We start from the raw sequence: 27,010 nt of genomic DNA, 5'->3' as shown, positions 1-27,010 counted from the left end.
GCAGCACAGAGTCTGAGTCGACTCTCCAGCTGCAGAGCGAGTCTTGTTAACCAGTATCCACACACACTGTCTCTCTGAGCCCTGGAACCACACAGGTATAAATGACAACAGCATGTTCATTTTTTCAGGGAAGAAATAATGAAATCTCTTAATCCTCCAGGATTTTGCCCATGCAGATCCCTGTGCTTGGAAAGTTCTTCCTGCCCTTTCTACTTTAGGAAATTCCATGTTCCCTCAAGACCTGCTCAAGATGAACTCTTGAAAGTCTCTTAGTTTCTCCAAGTGGTTAGGGACCCTCTGCTGGGCTCTTACATATATTGTCCTTTGCTCTGTCACTGCTTACATGATCTTAGATCCTGTGCGAGATTTCTTCTCAATCTCTTGCCTCAGACTATGAGATCTCTGCCTTTCATGATACTTGGCATGGAAACATTTCATAATTGTTGGTTGTAAGGATTTATTAAGCACCTATTAAATATTCACCTGATCTTATTTAATTCTTCCAATCTCCTACAACGAGGTGCCAAATTGTCCTGTTTTTTGGATAAGAAAGCTAAGGTGTCATAGGTCTCAGATTCTACCTGAATAAAATATCCTACCTCAGCTCAGTCTAAGGTCCCAGAGTCTTTCTGGCATCCTTGTCCCAAAACACAGGTTGGAGCCAGTACCCTGGGCAGAGCAGGATGTTCTTATGAAGTTTGCCTGCAGGTGGGTCTCTTGGGTTCTTGTTCCTGGGACCTGATCTGAGACCTGTGAAAAGAGTAGGTACAGTCCCCAGGTCATGGGCCAGTGGGACCTCTACAGCTGCAACTCCTTCATTTGCTCATCTCATTTCATTTATGTGTACTTCAGCTGAGCCCAAGGAAATCGGTATCACTAGCCACAAAAGAACTTCACGTCCACTTAACTGAACAACTTGTATGCAACAACCTTGGTAAGGCTTAAAAAATGCATATGTAATACAGCAGTGTCGAGTTGAAAAATGAACTGTCAGAAACCTGATTAAACCTTAGCCTGTACTGCATATTCTAAATCTCTAAAGAACACCTCTAATTCAAAGAAGATAAACCAATCACAACCAACTATTTAGAGTGCCCACAGTGTTTGACATCTGTGTTAGGTTCCATGCAAAGTATAAAAACTGAATTTTTTTTTTTAAAGAGAGAGTGAGAGAGGAGAGAGGGAGGGAGGGAGGGAGGGAGGGAGGGAGGGAGGGAGAGGGAGGGAGGGAGGGAGAGAGGGAGAGAGGGAGAGAGAGAGAGAGAGAGAGAGAGAGAGAGAGAGAGAGAGAATTTTTAATATTTATTTTTTAGTTCTCGGTGGACACAACATCTTTGTTGGTGTGTGGTGCTGAGGATCGAACCCGGGCCGCACGCATGCCAGGCGAGCGCTCTACCGCTTGAGCCACATCCCCAGCCCCCCAAAAAACTGAATTTTTATTATCTATATGGTATAGATTAATAAGCATGAAGTAGGCCCCTAAAGTCTACAAATAACCTATTCACGATTATCACTTTCCTTCCCGGTATCATATGAGTAAACATTTTATTCTGGTACAGACCCCAGAGTTAGTTCTTATTAAAAGCCATCATAACTTGCTTTAGATTTATGTTTAATTATTAGGAGAAATCTTTTAGTAATTCTATCTGACTTTATAGCTCATTAGTTATTATTTATTAATTAAGACTTATAAAAATTATTTAGAATTCAAGTGAGAATTTATAAAAATTATTTAGAATTCAAGTGAGAATTTCATACTAATAAAGATGCAAAGTATGGCAGGGGGAAATTCCTGAAAATGTCATGAGAAAATCCAGTAATAGAGAGCCTATTTTTTATATATATGTGTATATATATATATATATATATATATATATATATATATATATATATATAATTTGTTTTTCAATTTTCAGTGGACACAATATCTTTATTTTTATTTTTTATGTGGTGTTGAGGATTGAACCCAGCGCCCTGCACATGCCAGGCGAGCGCGTTACCACTGGAGCCACATCCCCAGCCCCGAGAGCCTATTTTCAATTCCCAAAGTTCTTTATACCTATTTGGTGCATCTCCTGCAAAGATAACAACTTGCCTAAAAATTCCATTTACCCCATCAGAAAATGCCTTTCCTACCCATGCTTACTGCTTTATTAAAGTATAATTGGTAAGTAAAAAATCACATATGTTTACAGCGTATAATTTGTTTTCATATATGAATAAATTCTGGAATGATTAAATTGAGCTAATTAACATATCCAAGCAATCCCTTCTTCACCTCTGTGGATTGAAAACAAACATTTTATGTTTCTTGCTAACTCAAAGTCCTCATGCAGACCAGGAGTATAAAGAACCACTCAATGCAATCCATGATTGTGCAAGAGCAACGAGCACGGCTCTGGCTGTAGTGTGTGCCCTGGAACACCAGGAGTATGAATGACAATGGCATTTTCATTTTAACAGGGAAAAAACAAACAAATCTCTCATTCCTCCAGGCTTTTTTAGCCATGTTGGCACCTCTACTTGGAAAGTTCTTCTTGCCCTGTCTACTTCTTGAAACTGGAAGAATTTATGAAGTGTTTGTGATGCAAACAATTATATTTTGACTCATTTATTAATAAGAGTAAAAATATTTTTTTATAATTTCCTGTTTTATAACCCTTAAGGAATACTGTTAGTGAACTAGAGTAGAATATTCTGTAATGACATTTTCCTAATAGAGAAATGAGACTGCCTGACAGGGACCCCTTCACTTTGCTGATCCCCCTACACCTGCCTGCTTCCCTTCAGAGGGGTAGCAGACTGAGATGAGCTGGGGGCCTGCTCAAGTAAGGACTTGACCACCACCAGGAAGGCTGGACTATGCTCCAGGATAGCTCTCAGGTCCTCCATGGATTCTTTCATCCTGATCCAGAGACGAAGGTCAAACAAAGCAACCCTACCAGAAGGCAGAGTAGGGACCAGGGAAAGAAAAGATACAGATGGTACTGGGTCATGAACAAAGAACAGGCCCTCAGCTCCCCTTGATTTTGTTCCTACTCTGAACTCAAATGTTCTTTGCAGAACTCCTAACTCACTCTTCATCCTACCTCCTTCATGTAGTTAAACTATCTTGCAATGTCAAACATTAGCCGCTGCAAGTTTTCACACTCTAACTGGTAAGACAAATATCTTTACACAAGACACTGTGCTTATCCTTTTGTTGTGTTTTGCACACAAAGAACTAATAAAAAATGAAAAATGCCTTTTGTGAGGCAAAGAAAGTCACAGGTATTAATTTCATCCTTTTATACAGACTGAGTCAAAGACAACTAGCAGCGTGAAGAGTTAGCTAAAGCTCATGATAACATCACGGTGGACTAGTTCGTGTGAAAACTACTATATGGATTATGTCTTCACTAATTTGATTAGATTTTAGATGATGGAATTATGCTAATGTATTACATTTCAAACCACAATCAAACCTTGTTTGGTATCTTATTATAAAATGATCTCTGCTTTCTCCTTAGAGATCTCTCTTCCCTAAGCCCCTTCTTAACAACTGTTTATGATAAATGTCAGTCAATCTTTGATTTTTTTCATTTCCTCAGGAAGTCCTTAAACACTCAAGGATCTATAGCTCCAAACATGAGACTCATGTATCTTACTCCACCTTGAATGCCCGAGCACTGCAAGATTCCTTCTTGTCTTCCCCCAAGTGTCTTGACAATACTCAACAGTTCCACAGGTGCTTTTAGCTAACTGTACTAGTATCTTTAGAGTTCTAGCTGCCTCGTACACAACCAGCTGCATCTGAGATGATTTTCCCTTTATAAAGTTCAAGGGTCTAGTTTTCTTTGCCTGAATTGATTTATTCATGTCCTTGATGTCTTCTTTCCTGTCCCCAACTTCTGTGGCTTGCAATCTGCTGTGTGCACAGCAGCTAAGATCACCCTCCCTCAGATGTTGTTTTGCTCATGTTACTAACTTCCTCGGAACTTGGAGATGGTTTCCATTTGTATGTTGCATAATACCCGATTAGTGCTTTTAAGAGTCTTTCATAGTCAGGCACCTCATATCTAATTGTCCTCTGCTCTTTCCGTGACCCAGCTGTGCTCTACACCACAGCAATCCAATGGGCCTCTTGGATTATACACCCGACAGGGTGGAGCAGAATTCAGAAGGGTTTTTGAGTACATTTTTTGTACTCACATTTGTGACTAAGACTCCTCAGAGGATGAAGCTCCAGAGTCTAAATATGACAGCAGGGTTGTATTGAGCTTCTCCAGCCTCCTACTTTCCTGGTTTTTTTTTTTTTTTTCTTTCTTCTTCTTTTAAATTCTTTGCTACCAGAAACACTAATTTTCAGGAATTTTGGGAGTAGCACCACTACTGCTCTCCATAAGTTTATGAACTTTCTGGATTGCATTTTTCCTAGTGGTAGGATGAAGACAAGAGGAAGCTGTCTGCATGGGGAAAATCCTTGTCTTCTAGTTCTAGTGACCACAAGAGTCATGCAGGATCATCAACACAGAATGTCAAGAGGTCAATGAGGCCCAGATCAGACCTTCTCCAGCAGACTCTGGAATGGCACTGCCCACAGACAAGGAGCACTGGTGGTCTTTACTGCCAGAGTGGGCTTCCTTCTCCTCAAGTTGTTCAGTCATGAGACACACTATCCTTCCCCACCTGGCAATACCTCCACTCACCTCTGCCAGTCATGTCTCAGCCTCCTTTGAAAACATTGCTCACTGATCAAATTCAAGTCACTCCAGACCAACTCTACCTGGCACCCAATGTGCAGATTATATCAGATCTCCTTTATTCATGCCATCTAATTTTTCTGCCTTTGGTTGTAACTCATTGCTTCTTAATGATCAGCATGTGCTCACACATACACTCACGTGTTTACGTGAACACTGTGGGGAGTGGGAGGCCCATTTTCTTTTCTTTGTTGGCTTATTCCTTCTGTTTCCCTTGAAGCACCTTTAAAGATCTTATTATTGGGCACTGAATGCAGTGGTGGCTCTGTAACTGTGACCAATATGGCAACTGCAATTTAAACTTTCAAATGCAATAACATTTAGTAACTTTGACACTGCAAAAATAACACATCACTGAAGATTCTAGGGTTAAAAAAAAAAAAAAAGAAAAAGAAAAACCCTTTTACATACGCCTTTCTTACCCTTGTTTTAATTTGTGGAATTAAACATTAGCAACTGTCTGTTTGCTAATCAGATTTCAAGAATTCCAATGGGCTGAAAGTTATTGTGAACTAGTGAAGAGTAAGAAGGATAACTTTCAAAATTCTTTTAATGTCTAATTCATACGGTAATATGAGGGGAAAAGAAAACATTACCAGGATATGAGGCCAAATTAAAAACAGTCATTGGAACTGCTTTACGAATAAGCCAATTAATCATTTTTAATTCCTCTAAGCCCAACCATTATGACATTTACATAAACTGTCCTGAAACCTTCATGGAATGAGCAGGGCGGTATTCAACACTGCTGGCTGAATTGTTTTTTCGCTATTTTTTAACTACTTCCTGTCTGTATGTGTCACCTCTGTCCGACTCTAAGCCAGTGATGGGGTCAGGTCCACACTCCTCTTTGTCCTTTGGATCCAGCATGGTATGAAGTGTGTATTTGATAATACTTCTGAGATGAACAAAAGAATGATCAGCATTCAAGTAATGATCCTGGGTACTTCTAAAAAGTTTTAAATTTTGATCTTCCTAATTATACTTTCATTCCTAATGGTTTACACAGTAGGAATGTTTCCCTTTCAATCCACCAATCCTCTGACCGAGGACAAATGTGGAGTTGGAAAAGTGAAAATGTCAGTGATATCTCACTGTTTCCTGAGTAATTTCTATAAGAAGCATCGTTGGTTTTGGTATGTAAAGTCAGGTCTAAAAACAGGCAGAAGAGGGAAAATTCACACAGTAATGAGATCCCAGGCTCAGGTTTTCTGTAATAATTTGGAAAAGTTTCCCACTTCTTTTTTTTTTTTTTTTTAATTTCAATATTTATTTTTCAGTGGACACAACATCTTTGTTTGTATGTGGTGCTGAGGATCGAACCCAGGCCGCACGCATGCCAGGCGAGAGCGCTACCGCCTGAGCCACATCCCCAGCCCAAGTTTCCCACTTCTTGCATCCATTTTATTGATTGAGACTCACAAAGAAGGGTTTCTTTGTATGTTTGAAATAAATCATCCATATTCTGGGAATGAATGAACCTTTCCATTAACCTCATGGGCAACACACAACATCTTACACTTGCTTCTTCTCCTCACCCACTATTTCCAGTACACCAAGTCCTGCTAATTTAATCCCATGGCTCCTGCCCTTGACTGGAATCTTTACCAAAATCTCCTCCCCAGACCAGGCCTCCAGTCTTGGTCCCCCTGAATGCCTTCTCCATGAAGACATCAGTCCACCCATCTCAAAGGCAGATGGCTCTCTGTTCAAATCCCTTTGAAGACCTCCTAAAGCCAACAGTCAAAAATGCAGCTTCCAAATCTAGATCTTGCTGCCTATCATGTCCCAGTCTCTACCTACCAAACCTCAGTGTGTCTGAGAATACACTCTGGGAAGCTTGTAAAATGCAAATGTCTGGGCCTCATCCTAAGAAATGTTAAATTCGATACTGGATAGAAAAGCAGGAACCTTTTTTTTAAAAAAAAAAAATATTTTTTAGTTGTTGATGGACCTTTCTTTTATTTATTTATATGTGTGGTACTGAGAATCGAACCCAGTGCCTCCCACATGCTAGGCAACCACTCTGCCACTGAGCTATAGCTCCAGCCCCAAGAGCAGGAACTTTTGAGCACTCCTTGTGATTGCCACGAGTGGATAAATGGTGTCCATCCTGGAGGGCACCGCTTGCCCTAGAGAAACATTGTTCTTCCAGGCCCATCTGCTTGCAGGAACTTAGGCTCTACATACACTTTCATTTCATTGTGTCTCTGCTCTGATGCTTCCTTCCTTCTGTAACATCCCTGCCATTTGCTTCCGGCCTAAACTCCCCTCCTCTTCACAGCTCAAGCTCAGCCTCATTCCATTAAGCCCCATGTGCCTTCAGGGTCCTTCTTCTTTTGCATTTGCATAGCATTTTTTCTTAGAATTTACTCTATTATACTGACATTATCTGTTCATGCTTGGCCTGCAAATTTTGTGGCAGTTGAAGAATAACATCTTTTCAATGACACAATGGTAAATCGAAGTTTGTGACTAAATAATACCATCCCCTGACAGCTTGACCTTTATGAACTGAAGAAAAGTACATGGGTTCAAGAAAATCTTCCTAACCCAATTCTCTAAACCCAGAGATGAAAAGCCTGTTATGCTGCCTGAGACTCAGACTAGAGCCATCAATTTCCTACAGACACACAAGGGTCATGATGAAGATTAGAGGAGATAATAGATGTCAAGGTCACACCACAAATCCAGGCACCAGATAACCACTCAAAGAGCTGTTGGCTGTCTACGTGGCCCAAAGGTTTCACCCAACTCAGTATCCTCAGACCAAAATGGGAAGGGCACAGGTACTAGCGTATGATGCCCTTAGGAAAATGTTGAGCAATGTCAACATGGACTTCCTTATCTGGAAACACTGCCAAAAAAATTAATTCACCAAACAACTTTGATGTCTCTGGATCAAAATATTGCTAACAGGATTCCTCTATCACACCTAATCATATTTCTACAGACTCTACGCAGGAATCATTTGATTCTCTAAACTTTTAAAAAGAAACCACTAATCACTTTCCCTTTTGCATTATGAAATTTGTAGACATTTTATGTATTTCCTGTTCAAAGTGTTCCTATTATCAGGGGCAAGATCGCTTATTTGAAGAGACATTTTCTGAGACTGCGTCATTGAGCCTGCTACGGACCTTAAACATAATCACAACTAAGAGAAGTTAGACAAAGAGAGCTGGCCTGGAGTGAGGACATTGTTGACAGAGAGTGCTGCTTGTACAGAGATCCTAGAGAAGTGTCTGTGATGAGCTTGCCGAGGCTGCCTCCCTCCAACCTGTAGCCCTGCAGCATCTGCCAGCTGTGTAAGACCACCACAAACTGAGCTGGGTATTTCCTTTTAATGGCAGGTTTCTTATTAATCACTGTACTCCCGGGGCCTGGTGCCATGTCTGGACAGAGCTGGCACTAAATAAATGTTTTCCAAATGATGTTTCTTTAGTATAATAATTTTTGAGAGTGGTATTTTGTTCCAGGATGTTGCCAAGGGGGAAAAAATAATCCAACAGATCTTGCTCACTGGGTAGTTTCCCTGATCAAAAATCTTAGAAAGCATCATTTTTAAAATTCAGGAACAGAAATTTTGATACCTGAATTGCACTGTCATCAGGCAATGGATTCCTACTCATTTAAGGCAAGAGCTGTTGACCTGTACCTCTTAAAAAGAGTTGTGTCTAGTATCAAACACACAGGATTCCCCTTCCTCTGTAAGTCCCCTAAACATCTTTGTTCCTTAGAGTTGGGATCTGAACTGAACCCTGTGGCAGATCACAAGTCCAGTGCTAATTTCTCACAGTCCCAGGCCCATGTTCTCTGTTATCATTTGGGAGTGCATTTCAAAATTTAAGAAGTGAAAAATCCAAATTCATCTTTCTCCCCAAGTTTCCTGTCTGAGTAAACAGGGCCACCATCCATCCAGCTGGCCAAGCCAGGAGCTCAGGAGTCACTCTGACTCTTCCCACACCTACTCAAGTACCTGGTGGGTCCTAGTGGGTCTGCAGAGGTGGGGGGCTCTCATCCATGCATTTGCTTCTTTCCATCCCCACTGCCACTGCTTAGCTCAACCTGTGGGCTCTTACCCAGATTACTAGTTACCAGGTGACTACTTAAAATTGTCTCCAGTTTTACTGCCCCTTACCTTCTCCAATCCCTCTGCTACCTGCAGCCACAGTGGTCTTTCCGTTATTATTCATCTCTCAGACCTCCCCACCCCCCACAGCTACCATTCCCTTTTCCAACGACATTCCACATTTTGTCATGCCCTCAAATATATAAGGGCGATTGTCCTTTGCACCCTCCTGTGTCTTCTGGAAAAAAACATCCTGTGGTTGCCAGGCTGGATGCTGCCTGCAGAATCCTGCCTCCAGCCCCAGACTATGATTAAGCCCCTGCTATGTGCTACCTAAGCTCACAGCAACATGCCAATTATCTGATAGGTAACTGCTTTTTAAAATCTGCCTAACCAGACTCCATGAAGGGAAAGAACTAGGTCTTAATCATGATTTTACATTTACATGACAATCTATTAATACAATGAGAAAATACATCCACAGCTCAAATGATTTTCAAATCACTGGGCCAAGCAGGAGTGAGGATGGAAACGAGTCACCAGGGTTGGTGGGAGGGTAGGTAACACTCCGTCACCTGATGCGTCTCCATTCTTACCCCCGAACCCTAGATTTCTGGGGTTTCTGTGGTGTATCTCCTCAACATGTTCTGACTAACCATTCCCCTAATGCAAGAAAATACATTAAATCTCGAAATTCAAAAATCAAATTTGAAAATATCCCACATCTATGTAAAAAGTTAAACAGATAGGAACTTTCAGACCCAAGCAACTGAGACCAAAACTTGACAGAGTAAAATCTGCCAAAAGGTTTAACCTTCTTTAGAATTTTTTTAAAATTAGCAAAAAAGTGTAACAGAAGTTATTTGTTGATCGTTGGCATAAAATCTATTGTTTTGCTAGAAAGTGAATAAATATATTTTAGTTGGCTTAAATAAGTTTCTTTTGGCCACATGGAAATTCTAAGAAGATTGACTTCAAAGTGTTACACTGTTTTGAAGGCAATTTTGATTCCTTACATATTAAATTTCTGAGAAAGAAGCTTATTTTTCATTTAGCATATTATACAAATAAATGTGAAACATCAATTAAAATAGAAGGGCAAAATTATGAAAAGCTGATTTGATTTTATTCTCAGGAGGCTCTTGTACTAAAGCTGAATGACTTACATAAATACCTTTGGCATTTGCTGGACCCTGTTCCTAAACACAATGTTCATATTTCATCTATAATAAGAAAAGCATCTCAAAGATTTGCAAGGCACTAGTCTTGCAAGCGTCCAGTCTGGTGTCTTGAGTAAAGTGAGATTGGCAAAGTCAGCTTAATCCATAATGGAAAGTTGTGAGCAGGGTGCTTCGGCTGCCTGGCAGCTGCTGCTAGGAGCAGCCTCCCAGCTCTGTGAGCTTGTACACCAACTCTACCACTTGCCCCAAACAGAATTCTCCAGTCAAAGCTGAAATCCAGAATATGAATGCTGTCATAATTTGGGGGACTTTCCAGAAAACATAATAGTAGGGTGTTTTCTGTTACGGATGAAGCTATACTAAAAAGAATCTGCTGCTTTAATTCTTCAAACTTATACCACCAGGACAGTGTTATATTTCAGAGCTAAATGAGATGGAATCTGTTTAAATTTGAACGATCTAAGCAAACTCTAGAGTTAAAATAAGGTCAACAAGTGTCCCCCCAAACCTCGCTTGCCATCATCCTGGGTTTTGGGGTTTGTTTTTTTCTCTAGTCTTCCCAGCCAGTTTTCACTAAGTAGATTTCTGCGTAATTAAATATTATCTCATATCCCATTCATGGCACAGAAAAGCATCTTCTCCTGCCTGGCCTTCCTTGTTCAGTAATAAAAATAGAGAGACATGCCTACAAGACTTGAGCTTTAAAATGCATGTTTTTAATAACCTAAAAGTCTGGATTACTGTGTGATCTTTCCATTCATTATGGCCTGCAACTAATTCTCATTAAATTTGTATTCAATTGAACCTACTTATTAGTCATGGAAATGCATGCCCACCTCAATGCCTCTGAGTTTGTGAATGAGCCTGGACTTGTGGGGGTGGGGGGCTAGGGGAAGAGGTTTTAAAAGAAAGATCTTCAGAAGCAAAATACCCGAAGAAGGTTTTACCAAGTTCTCCTAACACAATGTGTTCCCATGTTGTGCATAATGGCCTGTTAAACTCCAGGTGATGTAACTGCAGAGCTGAAAGAGGGGTGCTCCCACTGGAGCTCCGTGTCTCCTTTACACCTCCGAGTACTACTGCATCCAAGCCTAGGCCTTCCTTGGGGGCAGGACAGAGCTGCCCCCTGGGAGGTCATCTTTTAGGTTCCAGCTGCTCTCTCTGAACATGCACAGAGAATCCTTGGTGCCTGCTCCTGTGTCCTGGATAGAGAAGCATTTGTTTCTTTAAACAGCATGGAGACAAATGTGAGGAAGTTAGATCAGGCTCCATGCTTTCTTCCCTTCGAGACGGGAATTCTTTGGTAAAGAGGAGAAACATGCATTTAAACCCTTACTGTACAATAAAAAATTATAATATGCATAAAAGGACCATAATGACCTATGGAAACATACTTAAACAATATGAAGGTAAAAATATTTTCTTATTATCCTATATTGTCTTCAGAATAGTAGCCCAGCATAATTCAATAGAAATACACATGCCATTTCTTTTCAGTCTTTAAAAATATGTAACTGGCTGGGTGCAGTGGCATATGCCTATAATCCTAGTGGCTCAGGAGGCTGTAACAGGAGGATCACAAGTTCAAAGACAGTTTCTGCAATTTAGCGAGGCCCTAAGCAACTCAATGAGACCCTTTCTTTAAATAAAATATAAAAAAGGGCTTGAAATATGGCTCAGTGGTTAAGCATCCCTGGGTTTAATTCCTGATATCAATTAAAAAAAACCCAGAAAACCACTATATGTATACATATATAGATAGCTGGATGATTGCCTGTTGACAAAAAAAAAAAAAAAATACATTGACTCCACACAGAACTCAGTGCTAGCGATGGAACCCAGAGTCATGTGCATGCTAAGCACACTCTGTGCAATCACCCCTCAGCCCTACCCAGCAAATCTTGATATGTACTCACATCTATGCTCAGGTGGTGGGCTTGATGGGTTTCATCCCTTTCCTTTTGCTTACCCTGTTTCTGCCTCCCAAGTTTTGTCTCCCTTCCCTTTTCTTTCTCACTGCATTTTACCTCCATCCCACTCTGGCTTCTTGGTCTTCTACCAACTTTTACTTTTGAAAATGGTACTATTAGGATTGAAATACTTCCCTGGACATTAACTGAATTCACTAATTGATCATTTACAAAGCCCTGTGACATTCCCTCTCATTCAATCTTCAAAACCATCCCACTGTGAAGGCAAGGTGAATATTAGCCTCTGCTTCCAGTAACTTTTGTGAGCCTCAGATGAGGGTTTTAACCAAACCTCTGGAACTTGTTCAGAGAAGTGCTGGTTATAATAGGTGGGAATGGGGTTGGGCAGCCAAGGTGCAGATATGGAATAAGACAGGCATCACCACTAAAGAAAATAATTATGTAATGATCTTTTTTTATTTTTAATATTTGGGGGGGGGGGTTGTAGATGGACACAGTACCTTCATTTTATTTATTTATTTTTATGTGGTGCTGAGGATCAACCCAGTGCCTCACACGTGCCAGGCAAGCTCTCTACCACTGAGCTACCACCCCAGCTCCAAGTAATGTTCTTTTTAGCTGTAAATTCCTGTAAGTTGACCTGTCAAACAGTCTCCTCAAGAAATAAATTACAAGGCATTAGAAGGAATTCATCTTCCTACAATAATCATTGTGCTAACTAAAAATTAATCAGAGCCCTAGCCAAAAACAAAAGAAAAACAAAAAAGCCACGGAAAAGGTAATTTAAGGTTGATTTTTAGAAATATAACCACTAATATTACAGAAGAGAAACGACTAATTATGTAAATGATTAATTTTGATTTGTGAAAGAGAAAGGGTATCCTTTTGTGCAATAGAAATTAAAAATGTTAAAGTCCTGTCCTTTCATAATAACTTGGCAAAGAATGAATCTTTCCCTAAAAATCAATAGTATTCAGTTTAATTTGGATCCATAACGTATACTGACTCATGGCTGACTTTGGGTTTAAATTACTCATGAGTGAGGTGTGAATCAAGTCAAGCAATCTTACACAGGACTGTTCTATCTACCCCACCCAACCTGATGTATTCAACTGATATCATATTATTTGAACTTAAGAACAATGTTCCCCTCCCCGACCCCAAATGGCAGGACAAGAAAAATTTTCAAAAGTAATAAGGACAGCTGAATATTCAGCAGACTTTGAGTTTTAGAAGACAATAAACTCCCATTTCCTGACTTAGTATATACTGTCATGATGTCAAATGTATATGGGATGAAACAATATTATTAGAGTTAGGATAAGTTGACTTCCTGGAGTTGCCATGTCTTAAGAGAAACATTCATATGTACCACCGATCAGCTCAATACCTGTGAAGAATGCAGAAAAGTTTGGCTTAACTTGAAGCTCTATTCTCTGGCCATGCCTTATAATGATAATAATGAAGTTGAAAGGGTACTTAAGACCCACACTTTTGCAATTTCTGCACTTTCTGGACTATTAGTATAGTATGAATTATTGGGAGCTAAGTCTCCTTACTTCCAACTGTAGTTCATAAATGCCCAGCAAAATCAAATTAGAAGGAGCACTCATACCCTAAGCGGTAAGAATTTAATTCTTCATTCATCATTACTAGAGCACTTACCTACATCCCTGATCTAAGCTTATGATGAAGACACAAAAGGGAGTAAACTGTCCTTTGGGATCAGTCCATCTTTCCCAATCCAGTTGTGGCAAGAGATATTCAACAAATGCACTCATGTGCAACAGTAATTTAGAGTAACTGGGGGGATTTAAATCTAGAGGATGGAAGTGGAATGGGAGGATGTGGGGCCCAGGAACCTGTGAGGAAAAGACCTTATACCTAAATCTGAATGAGGACTGTGGAGTTGACCATGTAGAGGGAAGGGCTGAGCATCAACTCTCCTCCCCGGGGAAAGAAAGCTGGCACAGCTGAGTCACTTTGAGGGGAGTGTGGCATGGAACTGTATCTTTTAAATAGAAAGTATGGGAAAGAGTTGTTTTTTTTTTAAATCCTACAGGAAGAGCATGTATCATTTTTATTTTTAAGTCTAAAACTGGCAAACATGGAATCCAACCTCTAGTTCTGAGGACAGATGGAGTAGCAAGCTCACCCAGACTGGAGGCCCTTCACATTCTATCCAGCTGCTTCCATGCCTCACCCAGCCACACCTGTGACAATGTCCTATGGTTGGGGCTGAGGCTGGGCAGTAGGGAGAAGAGTCTCCTTCCTAACATGACCTGTCTAGGTGCCACTGTTATCACCTGAAGTGGCACTAATGGTCGGAGAGAGGTTGGTGACAGCAGCAGCACAGTCCCACATGATTGGTGGGCCTGTCCCACTTACTGACCCTTCAGGGGAATGCTGGGAGATCAGCCAGCTATGCACCAGTGAGCTCCACTAGCTTGAGTGAAGCTGTCAGGTGAGGTGGGCAGAATGGAGTAGTTCTAACTACCTTTCTAACCCCCCACCTTCTGGTTTCTTCTCACAGGTCTGATATGGCCCGCTAGCATAAGCCAACACTTGGGGTTCTTGGTTGCTTTAGGCAGCTGTCTCCCATCACTCTCCCTGTGTATCTTCTATCCTCTAGCATGGCAACTACTTCCCCCAAGGCTCAGAGCACACAAAGCTCTGCTTCTGACTATACCCCTTCCTAAATGATCGAATCATCTATTTCTTTCCCTGTTTGTTCACGGTGCTGGGGATGAAACCCAGGGCCCTGCACATATTGGGCAAGTGCCCTACCACTGAGCTATACTCCAGTCCATACTCATTTCCACAGAAGTGCAGTTCCCCAAGGGTCATTTCTCATTTGCTCTCTTAATCAAATGCCTTCCCTTAAAGTTCTTCCTTTAATCATCTTACTCAAGCAGCAGTAACTTCTTTAAAACATCTTTTTTTAAAAAGTTGATGGGAGTCAACAATAACCAGATGAAAAATGTGACTGAAATGACAGGGACGGCAAGGAATTACTGCAGGTAAGAGGTGAGGAAACAGCCACTGAACACCTAAGGAACCGTACGAAACTGGAGTGATCAGTCTCTGCCTTGGAAATTAAGGTCCTTGGACCAGACAAGATTTCATGACTCTTCCAGATTGGAGATTAGGGGCTTTCAGTCTTCTCTACCAAAACACAGTCTGCCCATTATATTTTCTAGAAAGTATCAGGAGACCCATTTTAGTTACAATGCTCTAAACAGAATTCCAGTGATTCAAAAGGGTCCAACTAAACAGTCTGGGTAAATGTGGATGAAGGAAAGACTGAGAGGCCTGGGTGTGGGTGCTGGCTCTCCCTGTCCTAAAGTCCCCCAGGGTAGTGTGTGCTTCTACAAAACAGGACAGGTGGCATTACAGGCGGAGAGTTGGCGTGTCAGCTACTGGCATGGAGCAGCTTCAGTAAAAGCCAGGCATGCTTAATTCTCAATATATTCCAAGTTGCTCTACCACCTCTTGAACATTTCTTTAAAAACAATGTTGAGATTTTTATTAGTTAAGGGTAGTGATTTTTACTCTCAACCAAGACAAAAGGGGAACATTTTTTGGTTAAATCTCATCAACACAGTACTTTTTGCATTGCAGCAGAAACCTAAAGAAATTTTCTAGGACTCAGCAAGTAATGAACATTCCTTCAGTTTTGACTCGCTAGTAAAGTACCTAGAGTCTACTGTGTGATGTCTTCTACCCACCATTATGTCATGCCCATCATGAGAATTATGCAGGGTGCACAACAATCCTGCAGAAACAAGCCTCCTACCTCCTAAGTGTTGACTGGGAGAAACAGCACTCCCTCTCCCTTCACAGAAACAAAGCAAAGTCTATAGATCCCAAAGGTAGTTGGTTCTATCTCTCCTATCTCCCTTAGGGAACACTGTTAAAGGCTACAATTATTGTCCCTAAAAGTCAACTTTTATCTTCTGCTTAAGATAAAATGGGGTGAGATAACATGGGGTAAAGGTACAAAGGCAGACATATTTTCTGGGATGTAAGAAACAAACAAAAGCCTCTAACACATAAAAAATAGCAGAATCAAGATCAACACCATCTGGGTGGACAAACTGAATGGCTGTTAACTATTAAGTGGTCATCTTCCTGTATTGCTACTGGTGAACTAGTGATTTCCATAGCAGTAAGCTCCAGAAGTCTTAGTTTCTAGTTCTTATTCCGACATGATTGGGCCAAGCTGGGGACAGGACAACCCATCATTTTATGTTCTTAATTTTTCAATGTTTTTAAAAGCTAAAATATTGGACTGGCAGTGGAATTCAATGATAAAGTGTGTTCCTAGCATGAACGAGGCACTAGATTCCATCCCAGCACTGGGGGGGGGGAGGGGGACCCAAAACTCAACAGTAACAGCAACTGCAGAAGGACCAGGAAGGACTTTGCAAATACTTTGGCATTACAAAGAGCCACAGTTATTAATAACATAGCTAGAAGTTCCTCCTTCCAGGCAGCAATCTCTAAAACCTTAAGAAAATCTTCCATTAAAAAAAATTTTTAAAAGACAGTAGAATTCTAATCTCAAGAGCTAATACATGGGGAATGTTAGTCCTTCAGCTACCCTCTCCAAAAACAAGTTGCAAAACTCTATATCTGTAGTAGTAATTATAGCAAGAAATCTGAAAAGGACTAAAAAATTGAAATAAACAAAATATAATAGTTGAATGTTTCTATTTTTAATCTTTCTATTATGTCACCCAAATAGCAGTATTTTTTTAAACTGGGGTAACACTTAACATGAGACCTGCCCTCACCAAATTTTAAATGCACAATCTGGTACTGTTAACTACGGGCACGGTGATGTATGGCAGATCTCTAGAATTATTCAACTTGTATAACTAACTTTCTATTCATCAGCAATAATTCCCCATTTCCCCCCTCCACTTCCTGACAACTACTGCTGTATTCAGTTTCTGAGTTTGACCATTTTGGATACCTCATGTAAGTGGGATCATGCAGTATTTGTCCTTCCATGGCTGGTTTATTGCATTTAGCATGATGAGTTGAGTGTTTTTTAAATAGTTAAGTAAAATCTGTAGTAGTTAGCTGTCTGAAAGATTTTTAGGCTAAAGTTCTCCAGGTTATAACTATAAAATATAGTACTCTCAAAGTATATGATGCTACCCTTAAAAGTCTTTCAAAAGAGAAAATGTGAATAGGACTTGTGTAAATGGGTTTTCATGAGACTAACATAATCAGAGATCATCTCTGCATCACAAGTAGCCCCCTTGTATCATGTAGTTTCCTCCAATTTAAACTAGTCATAAAAGTCAATAATAAGTCATTTGCTAGATTGTCTGTACCGGTTTATCATCTGTCAAGAATGAACTTGCCTTTAGTATACACTAGGTTGTAATGTGAAAATAAAATGGAAGAATCCAGGAATGCATTTAAAATTAGAGGCTTGGACCTAGCAAAAGGTATAAAGTTGCTCTGAAAATTAGCTGAGGGCCAGGGAAACCAGCAAGATTAGATGTGCCAAGTAGCCCAGCTGACAAGTAAACTGAAAGTAGACTTGCTGACCAGAGAGAACCATGATCTACAATAAAAGATGTTCAGGCTGGGATTCTGGCTCAGTGGTAGAGCAGCTGCCTCTCATGCAGGAGGTCATGGGTTCGATCCTCAGCACCACATAAAAACAAACACATAAAAAATAAAGATATTGTGTCCATCTACAACTAAAAAAAAGTAATTTTTATAAAAAGATGCTTTGTGGAGAAAATGGAAAAAAAATCCTTCATGAAAGTTTGTGTTGGTGAACAGGAAACATTCACTTTAAAATAGGATTCAGTTTGGGATGAAGAGGAAAACTTTGAGGAGTTTCAACATAATATCTATCTAAAAATAGTGCAAAAAAAAAAAAGATGGCCTCTTTCACTTTCCAATTAGTGTTTGGGATGCTCAGAAGTAAATAGTGACCCTAAGATAGCATTAAAAATAAAATAGCAGCAACAACAAACTCTCTATAAGTCCAGAAGTATTAAGTTGAATCATATAAAACTGCCCATTTTTTGTACACAAAAAGTTAACATATCAGAAATTTCATAAGGTTCAATTGAAAAGGGGGAGGTGTCCATTAACTCAATGCTAAGAATAAAAAGTTGAAGACATGCTAATACTTTGCAGTTTCAAAAAGAGGTAGAAGAGTTACTACTGAGGCAGAAACAGAATTTTTAACATTCTATGCCAAACTGATGCTTCAAGTCACACAAAACTACAGCCAGTAGGTATCTATCTAAATATACATCAAAATCTCCACATATAACCAACTTTTTCCTTTCTTTTTGTCTAACCTATGATACTCATACATAATAAAATTTTATTCCCAACATATTCCTCCAGCCCTCTTGCTGAATCCCCAAATCTAGATATTAATGGTAAATTTCAAGTACAAAGTCCTCCTGACCCTCCCGCCCCATTATCAATCTATTATTCACCCTTAATCTCCTACTCCAGCCCTTCTCTACTGCTTTTTCTTCCAACCTTGGCACAGTGAGTGTCCCATCTGTCCATGTCAAGTTCCCCGGACCCCTTACCTTTTAATATACCAACGATCTAATCTTTCCTGCACAGAATGTGGACATTCTTACAAGCCTCAGTCTCTGCCTTTCTCATTCAGAGGAGCTCTGTTATTTAAAACTACACACACTAGATCTTAACTTTCTACTTTTGCCATATCTAGCTAGATCTTTGTGGCTTTCTTAAAACCAATTTCACCTATTAAGACTTCAATGAAGTTTGAATTTATGATAATTCTACAGATCTGTTCAACTCAAATATTAGAATAAAGGTACACATTAATACTGGGTATATTTCTATGCGGAGAGAGATTGTCTCTATGTCTCTATTGTCTCTATGGCACACAAAACAAAGCTCTCTGTAGCAGTCTTTCAGAGGTTCTTTAAAAAGGTAACTTCCTGGACTCAGGAAGAGGTGCATAGGGTCTGAGTGAACACCATCATGCTGTTAAATAAGTTAGAACAGGAAAGGGAGTATGATGAATCTTCAACATTTTTTGTTGATGTAAATTTTCAGAAAAGCGCGAGTACATCATCTCTGACTTTTATTCTACTGGGCTCATTTCTGGCAAGTGAAGAAACCTATTTGTGATGTCACCAGCAGACTGACAGACAAAATATTTTGAATGAACCGACTCAGCAAAACCACCCACCTTGCATTTACATACCTTGAATTCGCAATTTCCACTTTGGTTCTCGCCATGGCGGCTGCCCTTTGTGCGCCTTCTATTGCTCTGTCCACCTTCTCCCTAGTTTTTGTATTTCTTATTGGTATAAGCTGCTTCCTTATTCCACGGACCAGAATATTATTTTTGTATTTTCCCTCTTCTTTGGAGCCATCAGGGAACACGGTACAGCCATATCCATGCCTCTTGTTATTTGCCCACTCGCCTTCATACTTCATGCCGTTGGAGCGCTCGCTGATGCCGAAACCATTGCGCTTGTCGTTCTTCCACTCGCCCATGTAGGTTTCAGTGGTGGTGGCGTCCACGTGGTCTTCCACGGGGCAAAAATCACAATCGACGTCGCCAAAGCTGATGGTGGAGTTGGCATCACTGGAACTAATTCTGCTCATGGCTGCGTCGCTGCGGACCGAGCTCCGCTTGCTGGAGATGGAAGACTTGGACTCCGACTTGCGAAGTTTCATGCTTCCGAGAAGGGAGCCCCTGCGGAAGAGGCCTCCCTTTTTCTTGCCTCCAAGCTCGGCATCAGCGTGGAAGTTGAGCACGAAGCCTCCGCGGGTGCCTGCCGGGCTGTCAGCTGCAGCCGCTGCATCGTGGAGCACGCTGCCATTGCTCTGCTCGCTGCGCAGGGAGGCCAGCGAGGTGCGCAGGGGCGAGCGGATCACCGTGGCCATGCCATAGGGCACACTCTGGCGCACACCGTAGCCGTGCCGCATGCCTCCAGCCCACTGGCCCTGGTAGGTACCTTGGAGAGATCGCAAGAAAGCACAGCATGAGTCAGGGGTACATAGGTGCGATGCCTGTGAGCACTGGGACTACTGGGATAACTCAGAGCACAGGGCAGGTAGGCCCAAGGTCAAATAGGACACACTTCCAAGTCCACCCTAGGATATACTTTTCATCCACTTATAAATTTCGGCCCTGCAGTTTTGGCCTTATGACTTCAACTGCATAGGATTTTTCTAAAAGTCGGATAATTTTTGCTTCTAAATTTCATTGTTTTTCTGAGTGAAAACCATTCCCTTCTAATACAAGCAGAGCAAACATTAGGAAACAACTTTTCCTCTTTGAAATTAATATATCAAAAATTCCTTAGGAAGGCAGTGCAACAGAAGATGAAATGAACTATTTGTAAATCTTATTCTAATTTATTAATTTAGCTGAAAATTTCTAAAAATGACTTAGGTCTATGTTAGTATAATATTCCAACAAGCACAAAGGCTTAAAATGACTAGCAGTGATCTGAATGCCTGGGACATGGGTTGTCAAATGAATGGTCTTATATTTTCTGTCACACTCAGCATCTTATTTTTAGGTTAGGGAAAACCATTTAATATATAAAATATACAATTTGGATTTGGGTGAACCTTTCTGAGCTGAGTGACTTGACAAATACAATATCCATCCTGAATATATCGAATCATCATGGGAAAAAATGAGCAATTTGCTTAACATTTTGCCCTTCAAGTGAAAAGATGAAGTTTTGTACCATATTACTTGCTAAACCTGTTTCTCCTGGCCTTTCTCTTTATAGATTTACCCAGCCTTTACCAGTGCAGTGTAAATCACATTACAGACTGGAAGCACCTTGAGGGAAGAAACTACTTCAAAAAGGATCACAAAATCCCCAAATTCTGGCTTATGTGTCCTGTGGAAGCTGGATGTTTGATGACTATACAGCTACGGTGGCTGAAAAGAATACTCTCATTAGCACTGGAAAAACTGAGATAAGGCCAGAGGAAACCTATCTTGAGAAAAGATGTACTTGAGAGTATCCATTAAAACTGTTAGTACCAGATCAGTTTTTCAATGAATAGTATTCACTTTTTCAGAGATAGAATAATCTGAAGTGTTTTCTACAGAATAATCTGAAGTGTTTTTCTACTAAATAAGTACAAATGTCTAAATAACTTGGTACAGGTTTTTAAATAATTTTTTGAGGAAATGAAGGTTAAATTAAGAAATTTAGAATTCCCTTTTCAATGTCAAGCCCATTTTCTTTAAACAAAGCAAAATTTTACACTATAGTATCCCCAAAAGCAGCTATCTGGAATTTTTAAATGTAATTACTTCTATGTTAATCATGACAATTTATGATGTCAGAAAATAAATCCTGGTTATGGTCTGTCTGCACCTTATTCTGTTTGAGTATGGAGATTTTTATCTTGCCCTTTGCATTTTATATTACCATGCACAGGTTTCTAATAGATAGGATACATTTATTTTTAATATACTGAGCAATAATGATATTGGTTTGTGTAAACAAAGGCTGATTATTTCATTGCACGTAAAAGCTAAAACTGTAATGATGCCAATTCCAAGACTACCTTCACTTTCTGACCATTCTGACATATTTCCGTCATATAAACAGATAAACAGTAGAGCAACAATGGAATACTAAGTGGGTCTGGTACTGTGAATATTATATTCTTCATAGATGTGCTCTTAACCTGACATCTATAAACTTCTAAAGGGATGGGTAAACCATAGCTTTCTCAAAAGGATAAACCCAAAAGGATAGTTGTATAATAACATTTTAGGGTAAGAAGCTTCCTACTGAATATTTGCAGTTGCCAAACACTGCCACAACAGGAAAGGGAACTGAATTATTAGGAAAGTTCAACTTTGACTTTGCCTATATAGATAAAATCTAAATTCTAGGATAAAAGTTATATAATCTGATACATGTACAGTAAAACAAACCACCTTATTTTAATATTTAAAAATCGCTATAATAATATTCTTTTAACTTTTCTACATGATGTTTGTTTTGCCAGGACAGTTTATAAAAATATTGTTTGATATCAATACATATTTACACTTCTTAAAACATAATCATCTTGGTAAATGTTTAACATTGATGGACGATTAATAGCAAGTTTCCTCAAGTTGGTATCTCCAAAATAAGATCAGTATATGGAATTTCTAAAGAAGTATTGCTTGAAAATCTAGGCTGTTTAAAGCAAGAGCAATAATTAGAAAGTTTAAATCTTTGCTTAACTGTCAAATAGGGAGGGGGGCAGGAACAGCAGCATTGGCCACAATCCCCCCCTATTTTGTAAAATCACAGTATGAAAGAATTCCTCCATGGCATTGCTAGAAACCATTTTACAGTCAAATTGCAAGTAGTTCATCTGAAATTTAAAATACATTTAGTTTAGTCAATGAACCTAGAAAAAAGGGCCTATTTCTTTATAAAGCAGGTGGGTTCCAATTTCTTCCTGCTGCTCAAATAAAGTTGTAATTAGTTTCTTCTGATTCCTAAAATAGAGATGCAAATTTCACAAGCATAAAAATTATTTTTATGGGTTTTGTTTTAAATTGTGTTCACTTTGGAACTGATTTTTTTAGATCTAGCTGTTTTAACTGCACACTCTTGTAGTGGAAAGCATCCAGTTCAGAATGAAATTCAGTCAAATTTGGACTGCTCCGTGCCAAACTTAAGTTTATATGCTACAAGATAGTTAATAATGGGTATTCCTAAATATTTTCAATAGTTTTATGACAGGTGAAAAAAACAGTACAGTAGATCAGAATATGCACAAAAAATTCCATGTACCTTAGATTTGGATTTCTGGAGTATGCTGCTAATTTATTCTTAATTAACACTCAAGGGGTTTCTAGCTCAGCAATACTTCACACACAAATCACTAATAAATTGATAACTTTCAGATGGAATCACTACTTCCTTCTTAACCTTTAGTGCAATGTTACCATAAAATACATGGAATTAAATTTTCCCTAAATCTATAAGAAGATGTACAGGAATGAATATGTGGTGGTACAGAGAATGGAGGCAAAAATAACTCTTATCTTTAGAAGAATAGGGAAAGTGATAATTCCTACTTTGACCAAAAATAAGTTATAGCAATATACTTCCATTTAGACCATTTTATTATTAAAGGATTTTTCTAATGAAGTGACATCTGAGGGAAAAAACAGTCAACAGCAGAGTGTTGTTGACATTCAAAAGTGATTTTTTAAGTTTTTAAATTTTAATTTCTATTTGTAGCACATTAGGATTTTGGGGTTTTAGGTAGAAAACTACAGTCCTATGGCAATATCAAATTTTAAGGCTGAGTTAATAAACAGAAGACAGATTCACAAAGTCATTTTGAAGACTTATTTGGTTTCTATAACACATACATAGATAGATCTTACTGTGCTATATATATTTTGATTACCAGGTATAATGAATACTCTAAACCAAGAGATTCTGTTTAATGACTAGTAACTTAAAAAGGAGACTATTTTTAACCTAAAACTGAAGTGAGAACTATTCACAGTCTTCTAAAAGGGTTATAAAATAATGTCCACTTTTAAAAAGTAAATTTGGCAATCCACTTTTGAGCATGGAATTCAGTTATGTAGTAGAGCTAGGGCTTCCAATAAAAATCTAGTCACAAATTAACAAATATAGGGCTGTCAACCAACGCATGTTATGTCCATTGAGAACATTTAAGGGGCCCTGATTAACTACTATGGAATTCAGGACACATACAGCCCACAGAAAAGTATTAAAGTTTTTTTTTTAAATCCATGAGAACCATATCTTTTATTTATACTGTAGGATGAAAAGATGTCCTTTTTAGCCAATCCTACCATTCTGCTGTTTTGCATTTGAAACACAGCCCAAGTATTCTGAATAAGTGAAGTGTACAAATTGTATAAGCTTTTATATAAGCAATGGCATAACTGGGGTTGCAGTGGGCTGGAGAAACTTTTAATTGGATCCCTTTAATATCCTTTAACTCTGAGCGGCTTAATTCCAAAAGGTGATCGCCTCCACACAATCCTTTACAATTAAATATGATCATGTTTATTATCAGAAAGTGTACCTTGCCAATGCATGACATTCATCTTTCTCAGTTTTGCATACAAATTCAACTTTTGACACCTGTTTCAATAATGTATACTTTTCCCAATTTAAAAAAGGAACTTCTGTCCTACTGTATACAAAATTTCTTTCCCAAGTATTGTTAAATATTTAAATAAGGTGATTTTGATTCACAGGAATACCGTTTAGGTCAACACCTTAATGCAAATCAGTTTTCAGTAATGACATTCTCAGAAGCAAAATTGTTGCTAACTTTGCAGCTATAGAAACACATCTTTCAATTCTTTTTTAGATGGAAACTTCACTGCCCATTTCTAAAATATTTTCCCATTAATTTGTCCAATGGTCTGCAAAGATTACTTTTAAGGAAGCAAAAGAAATCTAGAAAGAAAAACATACACCACTTGAATCCCACCTGCATCAGGTGGCCTCTTTGCTCCCTTGATCAGGACGTTCCCAAATGCACCCTAAATAAGGTTCAATTCCCCAACATCCTAGTTATGGGGTTCTGGCTTCTATCTTTAGGCTACTAGAGGACCAAATGCGAAATACGAGACTCCACGTGAAACCAATCCGAGGAGCCGTCAGCACAGACCGGCAGCCTCACAAGCTCAGGGCGTTCGCTCTAACTCCACGGGAGTGGTGATTTCAAACCCGGCCGGGAGAGGGAGGGATCAGGAACGTAATGAGACGGGCTCAAGTGACAGCGTCCTCTCTCCAGCCCAACCCTCCCGGGCGGCGCTCCCTCCTGGTGGCAGTGCAGCGCCGGCGCCGGCCAGGTATATTCACGCCTCACTCCCCCGGGTGTGGACACATCGCCCGCTTCAAGAACGGGGTCAGACTAAACCCTCACGCACCAGTCCCATCCCAAAGCACCCTCCCGGGGGAGGGAGGGCGCGGGAAGTGGGTGGGAGGCTTCCCCAGGTGTTTTGGCGGGTTTCTGGACGTGTGCGCTTCGCGTCCTCCCCGCTTCCCCGCAGCCTGGGCAATGCCCACCGCACCGTCTCGTGGAGCAGCTGAGCCGCCCGCGACGCCGCTCACCTCCGTCCCCGTAGGTCTCCACGCCGTACCCGTCCTGCAGCCCGTTACTCCAGGTACCCTCGTAGCGAGCGGGGGTGCACAGGCTCTGCCGGACCCCGTAGCGCCCCTTGAAACCATGTGACCACTCCCCCCGGTACATCCACTTGCCCTTCGTTTCCACCCCCAGCCCGTGCCGCTTGCCCTGAGCCCAGTAGCCCTGGTAGGTGTTGCCGCTGGGCCAGGTGTAGCCTCCGACCACCTCGAAGCCGTGGGACCAGGAGCCCGAGTACTCGCCCTGGCCCTTGGGCCCCGTGCAGATGCCATGCCCGTGCGCCTTGCCCTCCTCCCAGCCGCCGCAGTAGGTGCCGCCATCGTCGAAGTCGAACCTTCCGCCCGTCATTCGGGGGGCAGCCCCGGCGCGCTCCCCGCGGGGGCACGGACGCGGGCAGAGCTAGGCACGGCAGGGTGTAGCTCGGGGGTGGGGGCCCGGCGGGCGAGCTCACGACTGCGCCCCGGGCAGCTCGCGCCGCCGCTCGGCTCCAGTCCGATGCCGCCCCCGTCCTCCCCTCCTCTTTCGCCGCCGCCACCGCCGCCTTTCTCCTCCTCCTCCTCCGCCGCCGCCCCGGCCAGCGCCGCGCGCGAGAGGACAGCCCAGGCTCCCGAGCGGACCTTCAGCTGCTCCCGCCCGCCCACGTGAGCCGGGCGCCGCCCCGCGCCCGCCCCCCGTCCCCTCCCCAGGCGCAGAGGCCCGGCCCCGCGGCGATCCCGCCCCACGGGCCCTGCCCCCAGCCCCCGGGAGCCGCCGCTTCCCTGGCGGGCGGGCGCGCGTGTGTTCGCGCAGTGGGATGCGGGTGGGAGGGCAAGTGTACCCGGGGACGCGCGACAATCACGCCTGTAGATGAAGGCGCGGCTCCATGTGTGGGGGCAGCTCGCGGCGCCGGAGCCTCCAGTATTTGGGGTTTTTCAATTGTGCTTAAGCTCCTTGTAAGTGCGGCCACGTGTGTGATGAGGGAAAACTCATTGTATGTGTTTGTCTGCATGGGGTTTGTAGTTGCATTTTTTCCAGCATTCCAACTTGTGTACTGTTGCATTTGTCATGCTCAGCTGTCATTGTGAATTAATGTCCTCCAAATATATGTATGCATGTGATATAAATCTGAGGCAGCCTAGATATAATTGTGCAGAATGTTCTTTTACACCTACCCATTTCAAAGCACATGTGTTTGCGTTTCTTTAATGAAGATACTGAGGGAGAGCAGTGCAGTTTGAAAAAGCACAGGATAAATTGGTTAGTTTTTATTTGTAATAACGAAGAAGAGGTTTTAAAGCTGTCTTTGGAGGGGCACAGGATGCTTTCTTTTCCATTAGAGCCTGCTTACCTTAATGCCTCATTTGTTGTTCTTCACAACCTTAGAAATCCTTGATCCTGGAGCTGTGTACCCAACAGGCAGAAGACTCAGTCTGTATGTATTGTATATGTGCCTGAAATGTACACTTGACACATCTCCACTGGTATGCTCGATTTAAGAAAGTAAATAGAAGTTTTCAAGGATGAACGGTAAGTAAAACAGTGCTCTAAACTAACAAAGAGGCTGTGACCTACAAAACCAGGGACAGGTGTCAGCTGATCCACTTTCCAGCTACAACACTGCCTTGTTGAATTCACTTTAGATACCTCTTCTAAACTTTGTGTGTGTATGTGTTTGAGGTTTGAGTGTGTGTAGGGGGTAGGGCTGGAACTCCAGGGCCTCATGTATATGAGGCAATGCTTTACCAATGAGCTGTCCCTCCAGCTCCTAAACTTTTAAAACGGTTTCATTATTTTTTGAATAGAAATAACTAGATTTGCTTTTTTAATGTTAGGTAATAACTGGGTATACTGTGAGAGCAGTGCCCAGCCAAGAATTAGGGATTTGGTACTGGACAAGTTGAAGCAGTCAGTATTGCCTCTTTTAAGGAGACACTGGTCTCAACCTCACCCTTA

At 41.0% G+C, this 27,010-nt stretch overlaps 2 protein-coding genes across 10 annotated transcripts in view; one reads left to right on the top strand and one right to left on the bottom strand.

The window, feature by feature from the left end:
* The window catches only part of Jph1 (junctophilin 1), an 80,331-nt gene extending 54,654 nt beyond the window's left edge, over positions 1-25,677 (bottom strand). For 5 of the 6 annotated variants that reach the window (XM_077800702.1, XM_077800705.1, XM_077800704.1 and 2 more), the window contains exons 1-2: positions 25,048-25,675; positions 19,155-19,914 (exon numbers count right to left, since the gene is read on the bottom strand). In XM_077800702.1, the coding sequence (XP_077656828.1) occupies positions 19,155-19,914; positions 25,048-25,426 (1,139 nt within the window). In that variant the 5' untranslated portion in view covers positions 25,427-25,675. Of the gene's footprint in view, positions 1-19,154; positions 19,915-25,047 lie in introns of all 6 variants that reach the window. The other variant, XM_077800708.1, reaches the window with a different exon arrangement.
* Positions 25,678-25,817: 140 nt separating this feature from the next.
* Positions 25,818-27,010, top strand: part of Gdap1 (ganglioside induced differentiation associated protein 1) — a 47,907-nt gene continuing 46,714 nt past the window's right edge. For all 4 annotated transcript variants that reach the window (XR_013343907.1, XM_077800542.1, XM_077800543.1 and 1 more), the window contains exons 1-2: positions 25,818-26,010; positions 26,441-26,584. Coding sequence is in view for 1 of the 4 variants with exons in the window: in XM_077800542.1 (XP_077656668.1) it covers positions 26,578-26,584 (7 nt within the window). In the remaining 3 variants the exon portion in view is untranslated. The remainder of the gene's footprint in view (positions 26,011-26,440; positions 26,585-27,010) is intronic.

Source organism: Urocitellus parryii, chromosome 7 (assembly GCF_045843805.1).
Source record: "Urocitellus parryii isolate mUroPar1 chromosome 7, mUroPar1.hap1, whole genome shotgun sequence".
NCBI classification, from domain to species: Eukaryota; Metazoa; Chordata; class Mammalia; order Rodentia; family Sciuridae; genus Urocitellus; species Urocitellus parryii.
The sequence above is the reverse complement of the archived record's forward strand: the minus strand, read 5'-3'. Positions and strand labels throughout refer to the sequence as shown.